Raw genomic sequence first — 10196 nt, forward strand, 5'->3', positions numbered from 1 at the left:
CCGGATTTGACACCACTGGACTTCTTCCTGTGGGGGTACCTTAAGGATATCGTCTTCGCTACGAAGGTAGCAAACCTTGAACAACTAAAGCAGCGTATCCTTGCTGCTTTTCAGACAGTAACTGATGATTTGCTGCATCGCACATGGGCTGAAATTGATCTTCGTCTGGATGTGCTTCGTATCACACATGGTGCCCACATAGAGGTGTACTGAACAGGAAAAAGACTTTAAGACTTTCTGTATTGGATGCAAAAAACCGCATGTAAATATCACATTAACTTCTTTCAATATAACGTCGTAAAGTTGTATAGATAATTCTCGGACACCCTGTACAACACATGAACAAAACTGGGCAATTAGGGTTGTAGCTTACTTGACCACATCAATTAGTATTTTACCGTTACAACGCTCGAATGATGGCCAAAGCCAAACAAACACGTAGAGTAATGCACATTTTGTCGTTTAAATCTTACTTTTCACCGATAATTATAAATCCGATTTACTATTTACGACAGTATTGATAATTATGTTGACAAGTACAACATTAACAGATACTCATAACTAAACAGATTTACGATTCATGCAGGTTAATCTGAAAGACAACGGTGCAGATTTATTGTACGGACCTACACATAAATTCATTACATATATATATATATATATATATATATTAATAATATTCAAAACAACACCGACAACGTTTGGGAGATGATTCCTGACAAGACAAAAACTATAGACCAACCTGAGTGCATAGATGCTTCCTTTCGGAGTTGTAGGCTGCCGAAAATCTGGAAAAATGAACTTTAACGGTCCATAGCTCCAAAATTATGGGATCTACCGTAGTCAGGTCAAAACTTCACTCAGGAACTAGTATGTACCCTACCCAAGTATCCAAGTTTCAGAATCCTGCGGTACTTCCACCACAATTTTTATAGAGCTAGTTGGTGAGTACTTCAGATTATATGCCCGTAGCCAAACTCAATCTACAAAATTTTGTTACGTGAGTAGCTTAGGATTCTGAAACACGCATTCTTGGATAGCGCACATACTAGTTCGTAAGTGAAGCATTGACCCGACTACGGTAGGTCCCATAGTTTTGGAGCTATGAACCTTTAGAGTTCATTTTTCCATATTTTCCGCAGCCTATAACTCCGAAAGGACGCACTTGTGCATCCAGGTTGGTCTATAGTTTTTGTCTTATCGTGGTGTTAGGAATCACCTTCCACACGTTGTTGGCGTTGTTTTGAAACATTTTGTATATAATTTTTATTTTTCAGTAAGTCGACTTTTCTTATCTTAACCAATAATGTTTGGAGTGTGGAGTTGCATTCCTGTGTGCATAGGGGGGATTCAGTTTATGTACGCGATCAGGACAATTGTGCAAAAGGCACTAACCAACTTGTTCTTGGTGACCACCAAAAAGCACGAATGCTATCTAACCGAGTCCGGGCAGGAGCACAGCAGAGCGGCCAAGCGTTAGCAAGAGAGTGCGTCCGTAGGGAGCAGGCGCGTCAGCAAGGTAGGTATATACATCAACGAGGATAGAACAAAACATTGAATATGGCACAAAATTAATTACTTTATGTGCTAAATTATGCATTTGTACGTTAAGAGACGTTATAGGTAATATCCCGACGTATTTTCATTGCTTGCATATCTGTGTACCAAAGTACGAACATAACCCATTACTAGTGTAAATTTGACAATTATGTTGATCCCTTAACTCTCGCACACTTGCGCGTCATGAGTTACCACATATACTTTTACGTAGAGGCACATCCCACAGGTAAGAGCACAACATATTTAGATTATTTACACAGTAGTCATTAAAATATTATTACAAACTTGTTCTGTGAATTTTACAAATATGTGGATCCTTACATTAAATTTGGGTATAGTTTTGGATTTGGAGGGCCAGTACTAAGTTAAGTTAACCAAACCTCAACCAACACAAAATAGAGAAAATATATTAAGAAAGTAACAAATTTTAACTCAAAAAAATTCTGGGTTCCCAAATCTAAAAATATGCCTAAATCTGCACCAAGACGACACTAAAAATCAGTATTCAAGAATAGAAATCCGTTCACTTTTACCTCTTCACCCATCACAGAAGATTTGTACCGAACTAAGCTCTACATGACATTACCCTTATTATGTACACGCAAGGTTGGCAGAAACCATGGTTTTTATTGAAAAAACAAAACAAAAAAAAAAAAAGTTTTTTTGGTTTAAATAATTTGCTCTATGTATTAATATTACGTATGGACAGAAATAAGTTTGTTTCGCCTTAGTGTTATTATGCAGCAACGGGGTTGTGTTGGAAGGGGTCACATAAGCTTAAAGCGGAATCCAAACAGAGAAACTGTTCTCCATTTGGACTCGAAACCGGGACTAACTGGTCACAAATGCGATAAGTCAGCCGACTCACTCACGAAGGACTCCTGATAAAAAATACGTTGTTCTGATCTTTACATACTCGTTAATGTAATTATCAAGTCATTTCAAAAGGACAAAAAGATAAACAGTTGCACAAATGAAACCATTATACAGAATTATACATAAATCGGGAAACTCCCGCCTTAGCCATTGTAAAAAATCATGTTATTACTTTAAATGTAAAGCAATAACGGAAAAAGCCTGTTATTGCTTGGCATGTAAAATTTTATGGTCACCATATCATAATCAGTACGCTAAAACTGAGGTATTAAATTACAAGTTTAGTATGTAGATATCATTCAATTAAATTAAAACAGAGGCCAATCCAAGGTAATCTTGGAAGCTACGTAGGCAGTGGATAAGTTTTGCCAATTTCTATCAATATATTTCAGCAACCTTGTTTTCTTTATAAAACAACAGGCATTCAGGCAAGTAGAAATATACAATTTGGTTTCGTTCCGTATGTTTAGGCTGAACATAATAATGTAACACCTAGGTTATTAAGAAGAAGACTTTCGCTTAGTGACATCCGAACCGCTACTTGGTTTATACTTGAAACAAGGGTTGTGGTTCGAACCCTTCTTTCGAGAATTGAACATGGGACACCTTGATTAAAAAATGGAAAGGAGATAAAACTAATGCAGATAGTTTGATATGTGGAAATGGCATAATGCAGTTCATACGATTTAAAGCATTTTGTTTTTGTTTTTGTTTAAACCAATTGGTATATTTGAAAAAAACAGCTGGTTTAAACCACCTTGGTTTAAATCAGGCAACACTGTGTACAAGTGAAGTTGAAGAACAGCATATCTATCTGTCTCTTAATAACTCACAAACACGTATCATATTACCCACTTCCCATTTATACTAGCTGAGCGGAACCACCACAAAGCTCTTAAAATACCCTTTACACAAATCATCAACTAATGACTCAAAAGCTAGCAGTGATTTTCCATTTTTTCCTACATGCGCTAGCATGTAGATATTTGTTTCGCAATCCACCAGGACGTGTGTACAAGCGCGAACGCACGCAGAAGAAAGGAATAGCGGAGAGGGATAGGGCCAGGGTTGGCAATAACCATGGTTTTTATTGAAAAAAGAAAAAAAATGTTTGTTTGTTTAAACCCGGTTTTTCTGGTTTAAATAATATGCTCTATATATATATATATCACATATGGACAGAAATAAGTTTGTTTCGCCTTGGTTATTATGCAATAACCGGGTTATGCTGGAAGGGATCACATAAGCTTAAGGCGGAATCCAAACCGCTTCTCGGCTTATATCCGAGAGAAATTGTCCTCCATTTGAACTCGAAACCGGGACTAATTGGCCACAAATACAATGAGTCTGCCGACTCACTCACGAAGGACTTCTGATAAAAATACGTCGTACTAGTCTTTACATACTTGTTAATATAATTGTCAAGAGGCATTTCAGAAGGACAAAAAGAAACAGTTGCACAAGTGAAACCATTATACAGAATTACATATGGAGAATTTCAAAGTACTGCAGACCACAGAAGAACTAATTTAGTCCAAGTTAAAGAAATACAACAACTTAATTTGCATATCAGTAAGAAAAGTGAATAAAGATACGAATTATTTGAGACCACTTTGGTTCTGATCCATTTATACATAAGTAGATACCAAAGATACTTCTGATTTCAATAATGCCTCTGGTGCGGTTTGTATTCCCCCCCCCCCCCCAAAAAAAAAGAAGTATGGCATTTCGATGTACTTATCAACAGTAAACATCATTAAAACAAAACAATATTTTCAATTTTCTTTGATTGCAATTGCATAACAATAATTACAAACTATAAAAAAAATCACAAAAGAAAACATTCACAAACATATTTTTTTTTTTTTTTTTTTTTAAATGTTACTTTTGTAGAATAATCTCTTTGAGTAATGAATGGGGAATTTAGTTCTGAATATAATACGAATATACAGGAGTGAAACATGATAACCCACAAATGTGTGTTCATCAAGATTTTACGAACACACACTTTTACGAACATTTTTCGTTTTTTGGTTTAAACCCCTGTTAGAGCTTCGAAACGTGCTGGGTGGTATGCTATCCAGTCTTGCTTGCTGCGCCCTAAAAAAAATGCACAATTTCATTATGATATACACCGAACTTTGGGTCAAGTACTGTATCGTCGGACCAACTTTAAAAAATTTACCAGATGAACTGGAGAATTTATTTTGGTTTGTAAGGAAGAGTGAGAGAAATTCAGGTGAAGGGAATAATTGAAGTTAAGATGACACCTGTTGTTAGTTGCTTTTGGTGTTGTAAGCGGCACTATATATGAAAGCTGAAGGGACTATTTACCGGAGAGCTATGATGTATGAGAAAGGTAGAGTGGAAATGGTGCGTAAATGACACTGTAACATATTGTGTTTGAATTTTTTCGAGTTATATAAATAGGCGTATATGAGTATCCGTAGTTGAAATTGTGTGAAACGCATGGTCTACTAAGCAGGCGAAGAGTTTATCGTAAGTGTATAACGAATCGAGACTACAGAAAAGAAAAGGAATATGTAAATGTAACCAAACCTAGCCGAATCCAACTTAATTTAGTACGTTTCGGTTCTTTTTTGGATGGCATCTAATATCTTCCCCAAATCCTGTGCAACGCATAAACCATGCATTTTTGACATATAATTTTTGCATTATTCTCGTTTATGTGTATATTCACCACCGCTGACGCGCCTGCTTCCTACAGACACCCCCCTTCATTACTGCTCGGGTCCCCTGCTGCGCTCATGCCTGACACGGTTACAGTATTCGTGCTTTTTGCTAGCCACCTAGCACATGTTGATTCGTTTCTTATGCACTAGTTTTTATGCCATAAGTCTACACTGTATTTCGAACAATAATCACTACCAAGTGAGCCAGGATGACAACGTAATATGTTGGAGGATTTTTTTTTTTTTTTTTTTTTTTAAAGATTTTTGTGTGGTCCGGCGATAAAGCAGTAATGCCTTCGTCAATCCTTCTCGAAGTTGTACCTTTTCATAAGAGAAAAGTTAACAGGATACAACTTTGCGCAGAGTTGACTTCGGCAAATACAATCCATACTGGTAATAGTATACATGAGAACACCCTGTCTTCCGTGCGCGAGGATACTTCATATTATATATTTATACGTTACCAAATTAAATCACTGCGTTGTCTTCATTATATGTGCTTAACATTCTATTTTTACTTTCTAGAATAAATTTTGTTGATTTCGATTCGAAAAATGTTAAATATTTTTAAATTTATATCATGATGCAGACCAAAATCCTTGTTGCATATAATGTAATGCGCTATAGCATATAAAGTACAAGGGCAAATAGGTACGTTCTTTTTTATTTTCGTAACAGTGGATAAGTAAATGAAAGTGGGTTTGTTACCCCCTTTCTAAGTTCGTAGATACTCAATGAATAATCCCTAAAAGTATGAGCGTCCAGCTTCTTCTGGAACTCAGACGGTCTTACGTATACTATATCCATACTTAGTTCCTCTTAACTAATATCTGCTATAATGAATATTCCCCTACTGTCCCATGGTATACATGTAATTTTTAATTGAATTTCAATTATCCTTATATAATTTTATTTCTATCGTCGTAAAAAATGTTCAATTACAACGCCAAATATTCGGCTTTATTCGTAAATTATGCAAATTGTAGTGTCTTTAGACTTCAACCTGCATCACATGATTATTATTTTATATTGACAAGTTTGCTAGAAACAATATTTACATAATTATTTGACCTGATTTCTTTGTATACAGACACGTAACCATGAAACTCGTATTGAACGCAACAGGTTGACGGACAACACAGCGAAAACAAATCACTATCAAAATACGTAAGAGTTACACGCTGGAAAGTAACACGTCGTTTTAACTTAATAATATTTTTATACAAGCAAGGAAATATCAACTTAAAGCTATTTTTAAAGAATTTACTTACTCTATAAGCTCTGCTGACGAGCATTCCATTGAATCATCGGTTTCACTCATTGTTCCTTAAGCTCCAATTTTCGTTTTAACAATGTTTCTTTTTTTCCTTCTTATAATAACATACAAAAAAACAACCAGTACAAAAAGTTATGCTTTCAGTTTAGAGGAATTTCTCTTCATTCTCAATATTTTCTTCTGCTCCTTGAAGGACGGAATATATAAATAATGTAAAATCGAAAATACACGCACATGTAGCCTACCGCACCATTGCTCTCGCGGTGTGAGACACGATCAACAGAGCGAGGGAGAAGCCTTGAAGCGGTCGAGCTTTTTTCTCTCCTCAGTATTGCCAACCGATTTCAAGATAATTATGCCCTATTCTAGATTTCTGATGATTCTGTAAAGTTCAATTAATTTATTTCCTCCAATGTACTTTCATGCTGTCAGTGCAAAACTAACAATTGTCATTCTGGGGCTTTCTGTGCGCAATGTGTAAATTTTTCCTATATTTGCAAGGTCGCGTTATTCAATATCAGTACGAATCTCATTAACGCAACATCAGGAGTAACGAAACGTTATTACTTTTTCTGCCGAATCATAAAACTTGTACTGTGTCAAACTCATTTACTGTCACAGCCGTAAAATTGTGGAATGGCCTCCCAGAAGATATTCGAAAGTCATCCTAGATAGCCATGTTCAAAAATCAACTCAAAAATTACTTCTTATCTCAGACTTACCAGCACAACTAATTAAATCAATACTTATTTCGGTATGTACTTTATCTAACACATGGTGATTAGTCCTATTATTTTTTTTATTTTGTACTTTTTATTGTATTTTAAAATGTGTTCTCTTTTCTATTTTATTCTTTATTTGTAATTGTTGATAATATAATTATGTACTAGACCGAGTGGAAGATAAGGCACAAGCCTTAACTCAGTCTTTAATATGTTGAAATTGAAAGTTCGTCACGGATTAGTCTGTTTATCATTTATATTATATATACGAAGATAAGCTTTGTGATTAGATTGTATTTATATACTTTAATAATTGTGGGGAGAAAGATCCTGATTTACATTATTTGTTTCTCAGGAATTATTGAGAACTCAAAATGTTCCGGTTTGCCTCCAAAACCTTAGTTAATATGATTCGTGTCACGATAATCAACTGGTAGAAATAATACTCTCTCTGTCACCCACTTTTGGTGTACGCAGGACCGGCTCTACCATATGTGCAACACGTGCATTTGTACAGGGGAGCAAGTTTCGAAGGTCGGCAAAAACTGTCATAACTATATTATTCTACTAGCAGCGTTCACCCCGCTTCGCTGCGGTCACCCCGGAACGCAATAAACTTTGTTACTTAGATAATTTTTACTTTTTCGCTTTCAATTGATATGATAAAAACCATAGAAATGTTAGTAAATGTTAACATTATATCGCCTGTCATTTATGTTGGTCAATTATCTCAAGACACTGGTAATTGAAAATTAAAGTGATATGATAAAAACCATCTAGGGTCCAAATCCTAATAACCCCCCAAAAATGAAAGAAATTGGTTCAGCCGTATTAGCGTGATGAGCGGACAAAGGATTTTGTACGTTCTCTTTTATATATATAGATGGTTGAAAAGCATGCAATTAGGTGACTAAAAACGTAAAAATTAAGTTGAAACAGAGAGAGAATTATGAAATGTGTGAATCGTAATGATCAACAATGCAACAATGAGATATACTTGCACGCGCTCGCGCTTTGCTGCAACAATGGTATTTCGGTCCCATAGTAATTCAATGGACATCGCCTGTCATTTATGTTAACCCGCCGAGTCACACGGTCATGCGGGTTGCATATAAATACGTTTATTTTTACCTATGATGAACTAACAAAGGATTTGTGGACACCTGAATGGTCAATTATCTCAAGACACTGGTAATTGAAAATTAAAGTGATATGATAAAAACCATCTAGGGTCCAAATCCTAATAACCCCCTAAAAATGAAAGAAATTGGTTCAGCCGTATTAGCGTGATGAGCGGACAAAGGATTTTGTACGTTCTCTTTTATATATATAGACTAGCAGCGTTCACCCCGCTTCGCTGCGGTCACCCCGGAACGCAATAAACTTTGTTACTTAGATAATTTTTACTTTTTCGCTTTCAAGTGATATGATAAAAACCATAGAAGATTGCAGTAAATGTTAACATTATATCGCCTCTCATTTATGTTAACCCGCCCCGCTTCGCTGCGGTCACCCCGGAACGCAATAAACTTTGTTACTTAGATAATTTTTACTTTTTCGCTTTCAAGTGTGCAGTAAATGTTAACATTATAGCGCCTGTCATTTATGTTAACCCGCCGAGTCACACGGTCATGCGGGTTGCATATAAATACGTTTATTTTTACCTATGATGAACTAATAACAAAGGATTTGTACGTATGGACACCTGAATGGTCAATTATCTCAAGACACTGGTAATTGAAAATTAAAGTGATATGATAAAAACCATCTAGGGTCCAAATCCTAACAACCCCCCAAAAATGAAAGAAATTGGTTCAGCCGTATTAGCGTGATGAGCGGACAAAGGATTTTGTACGTTCTCTTTTATATATATAGATTTAAAATAAACATTTCTTGCTGGAAACAGATTTCATAATGATGTTAGTTAAATTTATTAAACTGGCCTTCTATTTGAATACTACATTTATAAATCATGTTTAGGTTGCATTAGTTTAAGGTTACATGGACAATGCTAAAACAAACGGTCAAACAAATTCCAGCATGAAATGTTTGATTGTTGTCAAATACAAGAACTCAATTCTCGAACAGTAGAGAACACCTGTACCATTCAGTTAGTTATCACAGTTTTGATATGAAAACTAGTCTTGTCTTTGTCACAAACAAGTTACTTATCATTGAAGGTGGAATCATTTTTTTTTTTTCAACAGATGAAGAACGAAAATCAAGAAATAAAGATAAACGAGCGATATATATGAAAATACACTGTATTGCAGTGATGCCAATTGGAGGGAAATTTCCCTTGGCGCAGGGAAATTTTGAGTAAATTTTAGAGAAAAGGGAAAAAGGGAAATTGCTTGTAATATCTCAATATTGCAGGGAAATTTGAACCTCTCTTCAATCATTTATAGATTGAATGTATTTATGACTCATTAAAATTCAGTATAAATTCAACATCCTATTTGTTCCAAGCACAATCCTTTGCACATATTTCACATAGGCCCCTAAATTCTCACAAGTTATCTTGCTTTGCATTCGTTAATATTTATCAACATTACACATCGATCAACATATTCAGTTAAATTCGAAACATTACAACAATGCTTATTTAAAATCTTTTATAAAAATTAATCTTCCCATTGTTGAAATAAATTCAATGCAATAAGATTAAATATTTCTCAATTAAATTATCACTCCAACTATTATAACAGTTTGGTTTTCCCAATCAGAAGATGTTTTTCCCAATCAAAAAATTGATTCTGAAGAGGATTAATCAATGTAAGAGAAGAAAATCTGCGTGTCGTGAATGTAAATATGTATATATGGGCGAATACTGGGTCATTAATGTATGTGTGTTTGTGTAAGTTTACAGATTTTCTGGTGACTGTATGCACAGAATTATAAATTCTTAAGAATTCCGCATCTCTAAACTTTGTATTGTGCTTACGAACATTCCTCGTGTACAGTCAAAGACAGTAGCAGCTAGAGTTTTCTTTGTTACTGTTCGTATTCGTTTCAGTAAATATGGGAGTTCTGTTCTTAAGTAAGTACATACCAAATATATACTTAATA

At 35.2% G+C, this 10196-nt stretch overlaps 1 protein-coding gene across 3 annotated transcripts in view; it reads right to left on the minus strand.

The window, feature by feature from the left end:
* Window positions 1-6715, minus strand: part of LOC145694422 (uncharacterized) — a 46278-nt gene extending 39563 nt beyond the window's left edge. For 2 of the 3 annotated variants that reach the window (XR_014133004.1, XM_081770627.1), the window contains exon 1: window positions 6401-6715. Coding sequence is in view for 2 of the 3 variants with exons in the window: in XM_081770627.1 (XP_081626753.1) it covers window positions 6401-6450 (50 nt within the window). In the remaining variant the exon portion in view is untranslated. The remainder of the gene's footprint in view (window positions 1-6400) is intronic. The other variant, XM_081770628.1, reaches the window with a different exon arrangement.
* Between the last annotated feature and the right edge of the window lie 3481 nt (window positions 6716-10196).

Source organism: Thermobia domestica, chromosome 9, assembly GCF_964235325.1.
Source record: "Thermobia domestica chromosome 9, izTheDome1.hap1.1, whole genome shotgun sequence".
Taxonomy (NCBI): Eukaryota; Metazoa; Arthropoda; class Insecta; order Zygentoma; family Lepismatidae; genus Thermobia; species Thermobia domestica.